Source organism: Brachyhypopomus gauderio, unplaced genomic scaffold (genome assembly GCF_052324685.1).
Source record: "Brachyhypopomus gauderio isolate BG-103 unplaced genomic scaffold, BGAUD_0.2 sc81, whole genome shotgun sequence".
Lineage (NCBI taxonomy): Eukaryota > Metazoa > Chordata > Actinopteri > Gymnotiformes > Hypopomidae > Brachyhypopomus > Brachyhypopomus gauderio.
The window spans coordinates 1,184,639-1,199,648 of NW_027506902.1; the positions used below are offsets into that span (position 1 = coordinate 1,184,639).

The 15,010-nt window shown below is 39.9% G+C and overlaps 1 protein-coding gene across 3 annotated transcripts in view; it reads left to right on the forward strand.

Moving 5' to 3' along the window:
• The window catches only part of LOC143493074 (TOG array regulator of axonemal microtubules protein 1-like), a 61,228-nt gene that overhangs the window by 40,605 nt on the left and 5,613 nt on the right, over positions 1-15,010 (forward strand). The window contains exons 2-6 of one of the 3 annotated variants that reach the window (XM_076991188.1): positions 10,804-11,029; positions 11,467-11,571; positions 13,228-13,463; positions 13,759-13,914; positions 14,902-14,960. In XM_076991188.1, coding sequence (XP_076847303.1) covers positions 10,859-11,029; positions 11,467-11,571; positions 13,228-13,463; positions 13,759-13,914; positions 14,902-14,908 — 675 coding nt within the window. In that variant the 5' untranslated portion in view covers positions 10,804-10,858 and the 3' untranslated portion in view covers positions 14,909-14,960. Of the gene's footprint in view, positions 1-10,803; positions 11,030-11,466; positions 11,572-13,227; positions 13,464-13,758; positions 13,915-13,947; positions 14,961-15,010 lie in introns of those variants that run through there. The other 2 variants (XM_076991187.1, XM_076991186.1) reach the window with 2 other exon arrangements.

The following is a 15,010-nucleotide window of genomic DNA, read 5'->3' on the forward strand; positions in this document are numbered from 1 at the left end:
ACCAAAATGTCATATTGCATTACTGAGATTAATGAGATATCAGTATGGTAGTACTTGGGCTCCATCTAGTGGCCAAACATCGAAACGGACTGAAAACTATTTCTCACATGAAATACCACACAAACACACACACAAAGCTGATCTCAGCATGTGATTTAGTTCTGTGATCTAAATCATTTTGCCAATACAATTTATTTTGAACCTTTTGTGTCTTTACTGCCTCAACTGAAACTTTTTTTTACATAAAGTACACTACCTGACCAGAAATTAACCTTTTAAGTCACCAAAATGTCCTATTTCATTACTGAGATTAATGAGATATCAGTATGGTAGTACTTGGCCTCCATCTAGTGGCCATATTCCAGAACTGACTGAAAACTATTACATGAAACACCACACAAACACACACAAAGCTGATCTCAGCATGTGATTTAGTTCTGTGATCTGACTCAATTTCCCAATACACATTATTTTGATCCTTTTGGGCCTTTAGTGCCCTAATTGAACCTTTTTTTGCACATTGATTTATTTGTGCATTTTTTTCCACTCAAATAGCTTCTTTTCACATTTAGGGTCTAAAGGACCTTTTGGGCCTCTGCCTATTGAGGCCAAGAGGCCTATTCGTGTGTGAACCCGCCAATTGCCGCTTGCGGCTATTTAGGGTTCACACACGTAGTGTGGGAAACCTATTGTAATTGCTGAGATTTTTAGGGTTCACACACGTAGTGTGGGAAACCTATTGTAATTGCTGAGATTTTTAGGGTTCACACACGTAGTGTGGGAAACCTATTGTAATTGTCGGGTTTTTAGGGTTCACACACGTAGTGTGGGAAACCTATTGTAATTGTCGGGTTTTTTCTTTCTTATTATTAGGGTTCACACACGTAGTGTGGGAAACCTATTGTAATTGCTGAGATTTTTAGGGTTCACACACACAGTGTGGGAAACCTATTGTTATTGTCGGGTTTTTTCTTTCTTTCTTTCTTTCTTTCTTATTATTATTTTTCTACTGATAAAACGCATACTGCAGCCTAGACCGTAAGGCCCAGGGAGACCAAACTTGGCAGGATGGTGTAGTCTCTTTGCGAGACCGTGCTAAAGCACAGAGACCCACATTGGCCTGATGGTGGCGCTATAGCGCACCATTTTGCGTTTTGGTCCATATCTCCCAAACCGTAGGGCCTAGAAACAAAATTCCACTTCTGATGGATTCCTTGGCTCAAGCCAAACAAAAAAGCCTCAAGAACCATTAAGCTCCGCCTACTTAGATTTTTTGCTAATTTGCATAATATGCAAAACCTACTTTTTTATACTAGTCCCTGGTTTTTTATCGGATCACCACAACGTTGGTGTCAAAATATTCAGGAGAATCTCATTATCAAAGTTGCTTAAAAACATTTTGAGATTTGCATATAGTCTGGCTGTCACATGTCAATCAATAGCTCCGAGGCGTGGCCAAATTTACTTAAACAGCCATATCTCAGCAACGCTTTGACCGATCTTCATAAAATTTTAACAGTTGTTAGGGCACATGACTCCGAGGTCACAGGTCAAAGCTGGCCACGATTGTCCAATAGGGGGCGCTATAACATGGGAAAAACTGTTTCTCAGAAACCATTAGTCACATCAAGCCAAAACTTTACAGGCATCATCAGGGGCCCAAGTGATATCAAGACACACAATGATGACATCATCACTCAAAAAACATGGCCGCCATGAGCCAATAATTTTTTTTTTTAATTAATTGGCCATTTGACAGACTTACCATTGGCCAAACAACATGAAACCTCACCAGTGTGCATATCTCAGGACTATGTGTCTTGCTGTGCAGTTTTGAAACATTTGGCCACTAGGTGGCGCTATTTGTGAAAATCATGCATAACTCCTCCAAATTTTCACTTAGGAACATGCAACTTGTTTATTTTTATTCCTTGCAGTAGACCTGACAACTTTGCAATTACAAGTCCTATTAAAAAATGCATACTTTTGTCACATTCATCAATTGTTTGAAAATAGCTATTTACAAACTAGTCATAGGAATTTGATCCAATTATGGAAAAATTGCTATAAGCATAATCAGTAGACTCTGTAGGTAAAAAGTGATTAAAAGAATTTTGGATTTTTATTTTTCTGATTGGTCCATTTACCCATTATATCATTGTGGCCATGCCATTTATGACCTATATTGCTATAACTCATAAACCATGTATGCAATCAACTCCCAATTTGAATGGCTTTTATATCCTGAAGTCCTTGTGAGGTATGCCAAGTTTGGTTCAAATTGGCCTGTCGGGGGCGCTACAGTACCCAAAAACCTAAGAAAACATAAAAACTCATGCTGCAATCTTATGTAGAATACAGACAATTAATTGGTCTTGTATGATCCAGATCAATAAGTTCTATAACATTGCAATTACATCTTATAACAAAAAGTGCACTGCCTGACCGGAAATGAACCTTTTAATTCACCAAAATGTCATTGCATTACTGAGATTAATGAGATATCAGTATGGTAGTACTCCATCTAGTGGCCAAACACCGAAACTGACTGAAAACTATTGCTCACATGAAATACCACACAAACACAAACAAAGCTGATCTCAGCATGTGATTTAGTTCTGTGATCTGACTCAATTTCCCAATACACATTATTTTGATCCTTTTGGGCCTTTAGTGCCCTATTTGAACCTTTTTTTGCACATTAATTTATTTGTGCATTTTTTTCCACTCAAACAGCTTCTTTTCACATTTAGGGTCTAAAGGACCTTTTGGGCCTCTGCCTATTGAGGCCAAGAGGCCTATTCGTGTGTGAACCCGCCAATTGCCGCTTGCGGCTATATTTATTATTATTTTTCCCCCTGTAAAACGCATACTGCAGCCTAGACCGTAAGGCCCAGAAAGACCAAACTTGCCAGCAAGGTGCAGCAGGTGTGCAATGAGAGAAATAGAGACAGGGACCCACATTGGCCTGATGGTGGCGCTATAGCGCACCATTTTGCGTTTTGGTCCATATCTCCCAAACCGTAGGGCCTAGAAACAAAATTCCACTTCTGATGGATTCCTTGGGTCAAGGCAAATAAAAAATAAATTTGAACCATTAAGCTCCGCCTACTTAGATTTTTTGCTAATTTGCATAATATGCAAAACCTACTTTTTTATACTAGTCCCTGGTTTTTTATCGGATCACCACAACCTTGGTGTCAAAATATTCAGGAGAATCTCATTATCAAAGTTGCTTAAAAACATTTTGAGATTTGCATATAGTCTGGCTGTCACATGTCAATCAATAGCTCCGAGGCGTGGCCAAATTTACTTAAACAGCCATATCTCAGCAACGCTTTGACCGATCTTCATAAAATTTTAACCGTTGTTAGGGCACATGACTCCGAGGTCACAGGTCAAAGCTGGCCACGATTGTCCAATAGGGGGCGCTATAACATGGGAAAAACTGTTTCTCAGAAACCATTAGTCACATCAAGCCAAAACTTTACAGGCATCATCAGGGGCCCAAGTGATATCAAGACACACAATGATGACATCATCACTCAAAAAACATGGCCGCCATGAGCCAATAATTTTTTTTTTTAATTAATTGGCCATTTGACAGACTTACCATTGGCCAAACAACATGAAACCTCACCAGTGTGCATATCTCAGGACTATGTGTCTTGCTGTGCAGTTTTGAAACATTTGGCCACTAGGTGGCGCTATTTGTGAAAATCATGCATAACTCCTCCAAATTTTCACTTAGGAACATGCAACTTGTTTCATTTTATTCCTTGCAGTAGACCTGACAACTTTGCAATTACAAGTCTTATTAAAAAATGCATAGTTTTGTCACATTCATCTATTGTTTGAAAATAGCTATTTACAAACTCGTCATAGGAATTTGATCCAATTATGGAAAAATTGCTATGAGCATAATCAGTAGACTCTGTAGGTAAAAACTGAGTAAAAAAATGTTGGATTTTTATTTATCTGATTGGTCCATTTACCCATTATATCATTGTGGCCATGCCATTTATGACCTATATTGCTATAACTCATAAACCATGTATGCAATCAACTCCCAATTTGAATGGCTTTTATATCCTGAAGTCCTTGTGAGGTATGCCAAGTTTGGTTCAAATTGGCCTGTCGGGGGCGCTACAGTACCCAAAAACCTAAGAAAACATAAAAACTCATGCTGCAATCTTGTTATGCAGAATACAGACAATTAATTGGTCTTGTATGATCCAGATCAATAAGTTCTATAACATTGCAATTACATCTTATAACAAAAAGTGCACTGCCTGACCGGAAATGAACCTTTTAATTCACCAAAATGTCATTGCATTACTGAGATTAATGAGATATCAGTATGGTAGTACTCCATCTAGTGGCCAAACACCGAAACTGACTGAAAACTATTGCTCACATGAAATACCACACAAACACACACAAAGCTGATCTCAGCATGTGATTTAGTTCTGTGATCTGACTCAATTTCCCAATACACATTATTTTGATCCTTTTGGGCCTTTAGTGCCCCAATTGAACCTTTTTTTGCACATTAATTTATTTGTGCATTTTTTTCCACTCAAACAGCTTCTTTTCACATTTAGGGTCTAAAGGACCTTTTGGGCCTCTGCCTATTGAGGCCAAGAGGCCTATTCGTGTGTGAACCCGCCAATTGCCGCTTGCGGCTATATTGGCAATTATAATTGCTTAGATAATAATCTAAAACTGTAACTACAGCCTACGGCATACATCCTACAACCATGAAACTTGGCAGAAAGGTGTAGTCTCTTTGCAAGACCGAGCACAAGTACAGAGACTCATATTGGCCTGATGGTGGCGCTATAGCGCACCATTTTGCGTTTTGGTCCATATCTCCCACACCGTAGGTCCTAGAAACAAAATTCCACTTCAGGTGCATTCATTGGCTCCAGACAAACAAAAAAGCCTCAAGAACCATTAAGCTCCGCCTACTTAGATTTTTTGCTAATTTGCATAATATGCAAAACCTACTTTTTTGTACTAGTCCCTGGTTTTTCATCGGATCACCACAACCTTGGTGTCAAAATATTCAGGAGAATCTCATTATCAAAGTTGCTTAAAAACATTTTGAGATTTGCATACAGTCTGGTTGTCACATGTCAATCAATAGCTCCGAGGCGTGGCCAAATTTACTTAAACAGCTATATCTCAGCAACGCTTTGACCAATCTTTATAAAAATGTATCAGTTGTTAGGGCACATGACTCAGAGGTCACAGGTCAAAGCTGGCCACGATTGTCCAATAGGGGGCGCTATAACATGGGAAAAACTGTTTCTCAGAAACCATTAGTCATATTAAGACAAAACTTTACATGCATCATCAGGGGCCCAAGTGGTATCAAGGCACACATTGATGACATCATCACTTAAAAAACATGGCCACCATTCACCAATTAATTGGTTTTGGCCATTTCACAGGCTTAACATAAGTACATACACATGAAACAGATGTGGTATGTTCATCTACACACCCACACACATCTGAATCATTTTGGCAATATCTCCCACACTGTAGGGCCTAAGCAGAGAACTGCTAAACCACGCACGCTGGCCATTCTCACACACGCAGAGTGCCCTCCCTTCCTCCACTCCCTCCAGACTCCCCCGTCCTTCGAACAACCCAATGGCGATGCCTCCACCCCTCTCTCTTTCACATGCACTCACAAAAACACAGGCCTCTCTAAAAAATAAAACGCAAATACACATTATTTTGATCCTTTTGGGCTTTTAGTGCCTCAATTGAACCTTTTTTTGCACATTGATGTAATTATGCCTTTTTTCCACTGAAACAGCTTCTTTTCACTTTTAGGTCTAAAGGACCTTATGGGTTTCTTTTTGCCTATAGAGCCCAAGAGGCCTATTCGTGTGTGAACCCGCCAATTGCCGCTTGCGGCTATATTTATTATTATTATTTTTCTCCGCATAAAACGCATACTGCAGCCTAGACCGTAAGGCCCAGAGACACCAAACTTGGCAGAATGGTGTAGTCTCTTTGCGAGACCGTGCCAAAGCACAGAGACCCACATTGGCCTGATGGTGGCGCTATAGCGCACCATTTTGCGTTTAGGTCCATATCTCCCAAACCGTAGGGCCTAGAAACAAAATTCCACTTCTGATGGATTCCTTGGCTCAAGCCAAACAAAAAAGCCTCAAGAACCATTAAGCTCCGCCTACTTAGATTTTTTGCTAATTTGCATAATATGCAAAACCTACTTTTTTGTACTAGTCCCTGGTTTTTCATCCGATCACCACAACCTTGGTGTCAAAATATTCAGGAGAATCTCATTATCAAAGTTGCTTAAAAACATTTTGAGATTTGCATACAGTCTGGTTGTCACATGTCAATCAATAGCTCCGAGGCGTGGCCAAATTTACTTAAACAGCCATATCTCAGCAACGCTTTGACCGATCTTCATAAAATTTTAACAGTTGTTAGGGCACATGACTCCGAGGTCATAGGTCAAAGCTGGCCACGATTGTCCAATAGGGGGCGCTATAACATGGGAAAAACTGTATCTCAGAAACCGTTAGTCACATCAAGCCAAAACTTTACAGGCATCATCAGGGGCCCAAGTGATATCAAGACACACAATGATGCCATCATCACTCAAAAAACATGGCCGCCATGAGCCAATTAATTTTTATTTGAATTAATTGGCCATTTGACAGACTTACCATTGGCCAAACAACATGAAACCTTACCACTGTGCATATCTCAGGACTATGTGTCATGCTGTGCAGTTTTAAAACATTTGGCCACAAGGTGGCGCTATTTGTGAAAATCATGCATAACTCCTCCAAATTTTCACTTAGGAACATGCAACTTGTTTCTTTTTATTCCTTGCAGTAGACCTGACAACTTTGCAATTACAAGTCCTATTAAAAAATGCATACTTTTGTCACATTCATCTATTGTTTGAAAATAGCTATTTACAAACTAGTCATAGGAATTTGATCCAATTATGGAAAAATTGCTATGAGCATAATCAGTAGACTCTGTAGGTAAAAACTGATTAAAAAAATAATGGATTTCTATTTATCTGATTGGTCCATTTTCCCATTATATCATTGTGGCCATGCCATATATGACCTATATTGCTATAACTCATAAACCATGTATGCAATCAACTCCCAATTTGAAAGGCTTTTATATCGGGAAGTCCTTGTGAGGTATGCCAAGTTTGGTTCAAATTGGCCTGTCGGGGGCGCTACAGTACCCAAAAACCTAAGAAAACATAAAAACTCATGCTGCAATCTTGTTATGCAGAATACAGACAAGTAATTGGTCTTGTATGATCCAGATCAATAAGTTCTATAACATTGCAATTGCATCTTATAACAAAAAGTGCACTGCCTGACCAGAAATGAACCTTTTAATTCACCAAAATGTCATTGCATTACTGATAAAAATGAGATATCAGTATGATGGTACTTGGGCTCCATCTAGTGGCCAAACACCGAAACTGACTGAAAACTATTGCTCACATGAAACACCACACAAACACACACAAAGCTGATCTCAGCATGTGATTTAGTTCTGTGATCTGAATCATTTTGCCAATACACATTATTTTGATCCTTTTCGGCCTTTAGTGCCCCAATTGAACATTTTTTTGCACATTGATTTATTTGTGCATTTTTTCCACTCAAACAGCTTCTTTTGGGTCTAAAGGACCTATTGGGTCTATTGCCTATTGAAGCCAAGTGGCCTATTCGTGTGTGAACCCGCCAATTGCCGCTTGCGGCTATATTTTTTTATTTATAATTCCTGCTCAGGTTTCAATGGTGGTTTTTCTTTCTGTTGATGGTTGACAGCTAAGGGGACATCTGTTCAGTGACAAGAGTAAGCTAAGATCATTCTCAGTGTAACGTCGAAACCTAGGTGCATTTTCAAAAAGCTTTGCACCAATACTAAGAACTATATTTACTTCATCCAAAGAATGTCTGTTGCTTAGGTTTCCTGAAATCCTTAATTAAAGTAGTTTGTAAATTCACTGATAATACCATCTAATATCAATCAAAAATCAATCAAAATGTATTTATATTGCGCTTTTTACAACAGTTGTTGTCACAAAGCAGCTTTACAAGTGTCTGAGTCCAAGCCCCCAGTGAGCAAGCCAAGTGTGACAGTGGCAAGGAAAATCTCCTTGTCACAAAGAATCAGAATCAGAATACTTTATTGATTCCCGAGGGGAAATTGCAGATGCTACAGTTGCCCAATTCCATACATAAAAATAAACTATATGTTAAATATATCTATTAATTCTATATGTATATACACATCAATATAAACATATAAGAATAAAGTGGCAAGGTACGTGTAAAGTGGCAAAATGCAGTGGTGAAGTGATCAGTGTTATTGCACATTTTGTATTGCACATATTAAATCTATCTACTGTATATACATACATTGTTCTTGCACATATACATTAAATTTACACGTGAAGTGAGGAGTTGTAGAGTTTACAGTTTTTCTCAGTCGATTCGATTCATTTCTCAGATCAGAATTGAAATTCTCAAAACAGTTCATTCACCTTGTCACTTGTGCACATCATAATTGCATTTCTCATTGTGTTTAACATTTTGCAAATGCTTTTGTACATATTGCAAATGGACATGGACAGTTGTCTGTTGTTTTTTACATTATCAGTTGCTTATGACGTGTAATCAAAATGTGTTGTACGGATTGTCTGTTGCATTGTCTTACCCTCCCAAACATTTATTCTTTAGGTCATCGCCTAGGTCATTATATGCAAAAGTCCTGAACATGTTGTCATAATCTCTAAGGCATCATTTTACATTTATTTATTTAGTTAATTTTTTTGTTACATTTTGGTAATTTATCCTAATTTAATTAAATTGTTTACAAGTGAACATTCAGTTACAGTAAGAAAGGGAATTGGTGAAAGCTTAGATCAAACAATGGTCTCAACCATAGGTCAGAGGTGCATCTCATGAACCTTTACCGTAATTGGCAAACATTTATAGACGCTAAACAGTATCACAAAGTCTCATAATGGAAAGACAAGGCCAATAGGAGAAGTAAGACTGTGTGGTGTAGAGGAGTAAGACTGTGGTGTAGAGGGGTAAGACTATATGGTGTAGAGGGGTAAGACTGTGTGGTGTAAGGCTGAGGGGACAAAACAGTGAAATACAGTAAGGGCAACAATTGTGGACCATGTTTTACATGTAAGTCATGGTCTCACAATGGCTGAAGCTGGTTGCTGGGTGCAGCCGAATATTGGAAGATCAACGGTGTCTTCAATCGTTCAAACATTTCATAGAGAAAACATGTATGTACTGTAATTCAGAAATGTGCTCTCTGCTGTAATGCTGCACATTGACATACTTTCTGACATGTTATTCTTTTTTTTTTTGCATTTTTGCATTCTTATACCATATAAGATATCAAGACTAGCTCATAGTGGTAGCAGAGGTTCAATTTTCACACAGCAAGAGGAGGCTGTATGTGCTCAGGTTGTTTTGAATGTGTAGAAAAAGTTTCTAATTTAGCAGTTTTTCCAGTCAGTTGTCTGTCTTTTCTGAATTTCAGTCAGTGTTTTTGTCAACAAATTGCAGTGCGAACAATACCGTCAAACAATATTGCTGTACAAATTTGATTCCAGTCCAATTTCTTGCTATCAGTCTCCCACATACAGTCATGTGTAACTGTGTTCCGTCTGTAGTTTTGTGTGTATGTGTGTACCATGTATTTGATATACCACAGAATGTGCAGCGTTCTTGAAATCAAAAGCTTAGCTAGTTTCCATCAGAATATACAGTCTACAATGACTGTGACTTATAGTTGCACTTACAACATGACTAAGTATTTTGACTGCCTTGTTCATAGGCAATGGCCAGTGGGGAACCGTCAGGGCCCTCTACGCCCTCTCAGAGGGCCTAAAATATTCTTAAAGCATTATATATATAATTATCCAATTTTATTTTATCTACTTACAGTTTGACATTCGACATCTAAACAATTACAAAAATATAAGCAAATAAAATATTCACCCGTGTCTATTCAATCTGTGTTGGAAGGTGAGGGGTTGAGTGGAAGCCTGTGAGCCTGTGTCTCCCCCTATCAGGACTGTGATGCCCGCTGTTCGTTTACAGAGGGCCTGGCAGTTATAATTCAGCGCAATACCAGTTTCAAATGACAGCAAAATTGACCAATCATATCTTCTCTCTTAGTGGGCGGGCTTAACTGTATGATAATTTCCGCCCGCTGTGGCGACGCTAGCTGTCGTTAGCACCATCGCTAGCTAGTTTCGATTCATCCCTTTGACGTCCTCGTGCGCGTTGTTTACATATTCCGCTTCCGAGAACCACGGAGCTGTGAACCTTATTTTGTTTGGAAACTTATTTTGCTTAAGATGTTATCTAGTACAGATATTATTGTTTATTGCGTTTTTAAAGCTGTACTGTCGTCTCAGTTTTTCTTTATTTAGTTTATTAAGAAAGGAAAAAAATAATTTCGGGGGGGAGGGGGGGGGGGGTAGCGGGCCCAGGTTTAAAGGTCACGGTTCGCTACTGGCAATGGCACACAGACTAGATATTCTGATGGCACTGACAAATCGACTGACCTAAATATTTGATTTTGGGGCAAAAACAAAGAATTTTGAGTGAAGTATGTGATTTTGCCAGTATTTCATTGAGTTTTGCTGTTTGCACTAACTGTTTTGAGAAATGCACTAGTTGTGATGCCAATGTAAAGCATGATGTGAGAAATGAACCAAATCGACTGAGAAAAACTGTATTATAGATTCTTGCGGACAAACGCAACTACGTCGACAAGGTAATTGAGACTGTGACGTCACATGGATTCATATCTAAAGAGACGTTCCAACAGCCAGAAACTATCATTTGTTGGACAACGACAGGAATTAAAGATCATCTTACGGTGCAAAATGGATTTTCGAGATTTGATTGAGCAGCATTACAAGTTTTCACAGTCGGATTGTAGCAGCAACAGCGGCACATCCACACAGGTACTCTACTTCAAATAACTGTTTATGTTATTTATAACTCTGCTTTCCATGATGAAAATTATTTGGTTATTCAACATTGTGTCATACCTCAGTGTGATTACTGTTTTGCGTGTCGATGTAGTCTGAATGGATACGTTAAATGAGAGCACAAATTCGAGTGTTTGGATGTTGTATTATTTATGTAGCCTAATGTATTGGTCTTTAGACCTACACATTTGTATCTAAACAGTTAAAATATTCCATGTTTAAAAAAGGATTGTGAATAAATGAATTTCTATATATAATTTAGGTGTAATTAATCCAGGTGTGAAATATGTGATAGGAAATCATAACAATTTATAGAGTGTGCAATGTGTAAATGTAACCAGGGATGTATTTAAAATAATGTAAATAAGATGATTTTACATGTGGTTTCTGTGTTTTGTCCCATACTTCAGGATTACATGCGGGACAGCCCATTGCAACACCCCATCTCATCCTCCAAGCAGCTGGAGATGATTGAGCGAGAGCAGCGGCAGTTGCAGGCGGTCCGTGTTCAGAAGGTGATGGAAATAAGTTTACGCCAAGAAGAAAGACAGGAGGCAATTCTAAAACGAGTATGTGGCAAATCATTCCACCAGTCCACCAGGATCAACCACAACATCCGACTGGAGCCCATGAGGAACGGTCAGAGTGGCTCTTTCAACTCTGCTGTATCCTCTGTGAGCCACTGCGCACCGCTGCACAAGCCGCAGAGAGTGCGCAGAATCCATGGCTCACAGGCAGTGTTGCCATAGTTACTTTGAAACAGTAATCCGACTACTGACTACTGACTACTTCTTTAAAAAGTAACTCAGTTAAGTTACTGACTACTTGCTTTTAAAAGTAACTAAGTTAGATTACTTTTAGTTACTTTCAGCAGAGGCTGATCCCCCGCCCCTATAACATGAAAATGACTACCAGTTCTGCCAATACTCACTTTATTGACATGTATTTTAACCGGAACATCAAAAATGACACTGGCATTTGTAAACTTTTTCTTGAAATAGGCTTACATGTTTTTTAAATAAATAAATAAGACAGTCTTTCTGTTCAACTCCGCCCACTTACAGGGTTGCCAACTGTCACGCATTGAGACACACGCATTTGACTGTCTTCACACGCTTACGCCACACTTCCGATATCTCACGCCGAAAAAAAAATCCAGTTTATTTACCTCTGATCCACATCTATGATTCAATGAGTTACTAGTTCGATCTGGCGCCAACCACCGGCGATCGATCGATCGCGATATAATACTGAATTTAGTCAATTTTACACCCCGCCCGGTAACAATTTACGTTCGCCGCCAAGCCCCGGTTTTTTTTTTTTTTTCAGGTTTGACGTTGTGTTTTTGAAAGTAGACAGCACTCTGTCGCCAGGACAGAGTGTACAACGGACCTTAATGTTGTCTTTCTTAGCCGAAATAAAATCAAAATAATGCCTGTATTTCCAGCTGCTAAAGGCGAACCTCTCCTTCCATCTGACTTTGGCGCCGCAGAGCAGAGATGACGTAACCGCGTAAGAAACGTGTAGCCAAAAAATAAGAATGAATAAATATAACCTACGTTCCCCTGAAATGCAGAAATAGTAACGCACGATGTTTTAGATAAGTAACTTTAATCTGACTACTAGTTTTTAAATAGTAGTTGCGTTAGACTACTCGTTACTGAAAAAAGTAGTCCGACTACAGTAACGCTACTAAGTAACGCGTTACCGGCATCACTGCTCACAGGCTGCTGTCGGAGAGGAGCTGTCTCCCTTCAGGCCGGAGCACCCGTGCACACTCGTTGAGCTCATGCCCGCTATTCGGACACCCGTGCCCCCACCAGCGGTAGCCAAACCCAGCAGGCTCCCCAGAACGCTGACTCTGTACAAGCGGGCCAAGCCTTCCTTCTGGCCAATCTCCACAACGTGTGCCTAGCCGTGCTCGAGGAGGTGAGGAACCTGCTTATGAACTAAATATTCTGTAATCAGAGCCAAGGTGCTTGAGAATGAGCTTCACCATTTGCTACCCCAACTGGACACGCTCCATTTTATGTATTTGGATGTTCTGACCTGTGGAATAGTCAATTTAGAATGTTTTAGAGAGGAATTTCTTGTGGTGTGGAGGCCTGGCCTGGAACTTGAGGCTTACTGTTGCTTGTCTCTCTGTCTTTCTCTTCTCTTCACTGTCTCAGGTGAAGAACCTGCGCTCCAAGGTTTCATGTGCTGCCATGACCACGCTGGCCTACATGTTCACCTACCTGCGGAGGGCCATGGACCCCGAGGCAGCAGAAGCCGCCCGCGTCCTGCTGCACAAGGCGTGTGAGAGCAGCGCCTTCATCAGGGAGGATGTGGACCTGGCACTCAGTGCCATGGTGCACAGCTGCTCAGCCAGGAGGTCCATACATGCACTGCTGGCCGGGGGACTAAGGTAGGATCACCTCACCAACACAATCATGCAGTATTTCCACCAAAATAAACAGCATTGTCAAAAGAGGCTTTTAGTAGAAGACAGAAGTACATTTATAGTACAGCAGGGCACTGTTGTTATCAAGCAGTAGCATCAATGATGGGACAGTTTTGTGGGCAGTCTGGAGTGATTTGCAGTAACAATTTATTTGCAGGACAAAACATTTATTAGTCTTTCTTGTAAGAATGAAGCAGAGTTCATGTGCTTGCAAACTCCAGATGTAATTCTCACTATGTGTTTCTCTTTAATCCTCCAGCCACAGAAACGCCACTGTGAGGAAGACTACAGCGTTTCATATGGAAAGCCTCGCTCAGCTGCTGGGGGCTTCTAAACTGCTCACGGGCAAGGACCTCACGGAGCGCTTCCTGTCCGCCATCAGCCGATTGGCTCTGGACGCTGCACAGGAAGTGAGGTAGACAGCTCCATTGCTCTCTATGGCCCCGGAGTCAGCACTGTGTCCAGTTGACCGCTGGTTATTACATCCTTCATTTGGATTAAGTCATGGGTTTTGGTTTGCGCACTTTTTCTATTAAACCATACTTTTTCTCTGAGAGTTGATCGCCCTCATCCAATACCCACAAATTTTGACAGTCGAGGGACCATTGGTGGCAATGGACATGAAAATCATCCTCTTCTTAGACTGTTGCCTCTTCTCATTGGTTCGAAAGTCCCAGAAAGAGACACATTTTGGGAAGTTCTGATGGAATTAAAGGATGTCGTTCAACTTGCCTTGTCTCACACTTTTAATGAAGAAACCATTCAGTACATGGCTTGTAAAATTTTGGACCACTGACAACTCTTCCAGGAGGTTTTTCCAAATGTTCGATTCAGGCCAAAGCATCATTACATCGAGCATTATCCGCACTTAATAAAGTGCTTTGGTCCCTTGGTCCATCTTTGGACAATGAGATTTGAGAGAAAGCATAAGGTTTTCAAAATATTGTTCATGACACTTGCAACTACAAAAATGTCTTAAAAACTTTGGCAGAGCGACATCAAAGCATGATGGCTTTTTACTTGTCATCATCAAAGTTTTTCAAACCACCTGTACAGACATCCAAAATGGAGTCTTTGTACATTGCATCGTTATATGGTACAAAACAAGTAACAATTGATGGCACAAAATTTGTTACTGGCATGTTTGTATGTACTGGTGCCTATGCTGCATTGCCAGAGTTCAGAGAGATTCAAAACATACTACTCATCAGAAACAACATTTATTTTCTCTTGAAAGACTATGACACTTAGTATGTTGAGCACTTGAGATCATACAAACTAGTGGAGCATCAACCGAATGGTCATAGTGTAAAATCTCTGTGCCAGCTGTCTGACCACATGCCACATTTTGCTTATAAGATTGCAAGTGAACTTATTCTAACAACAAAACATTTCATTCCAGTGTCTGACTAAAGGAGCAGAACTGAAACATCAGTATTTGTCGCCAGCTCTTTAGCCAAGGTAAAGGAAATACATACATGACATTTCAACACACATTGTCATGTAATATC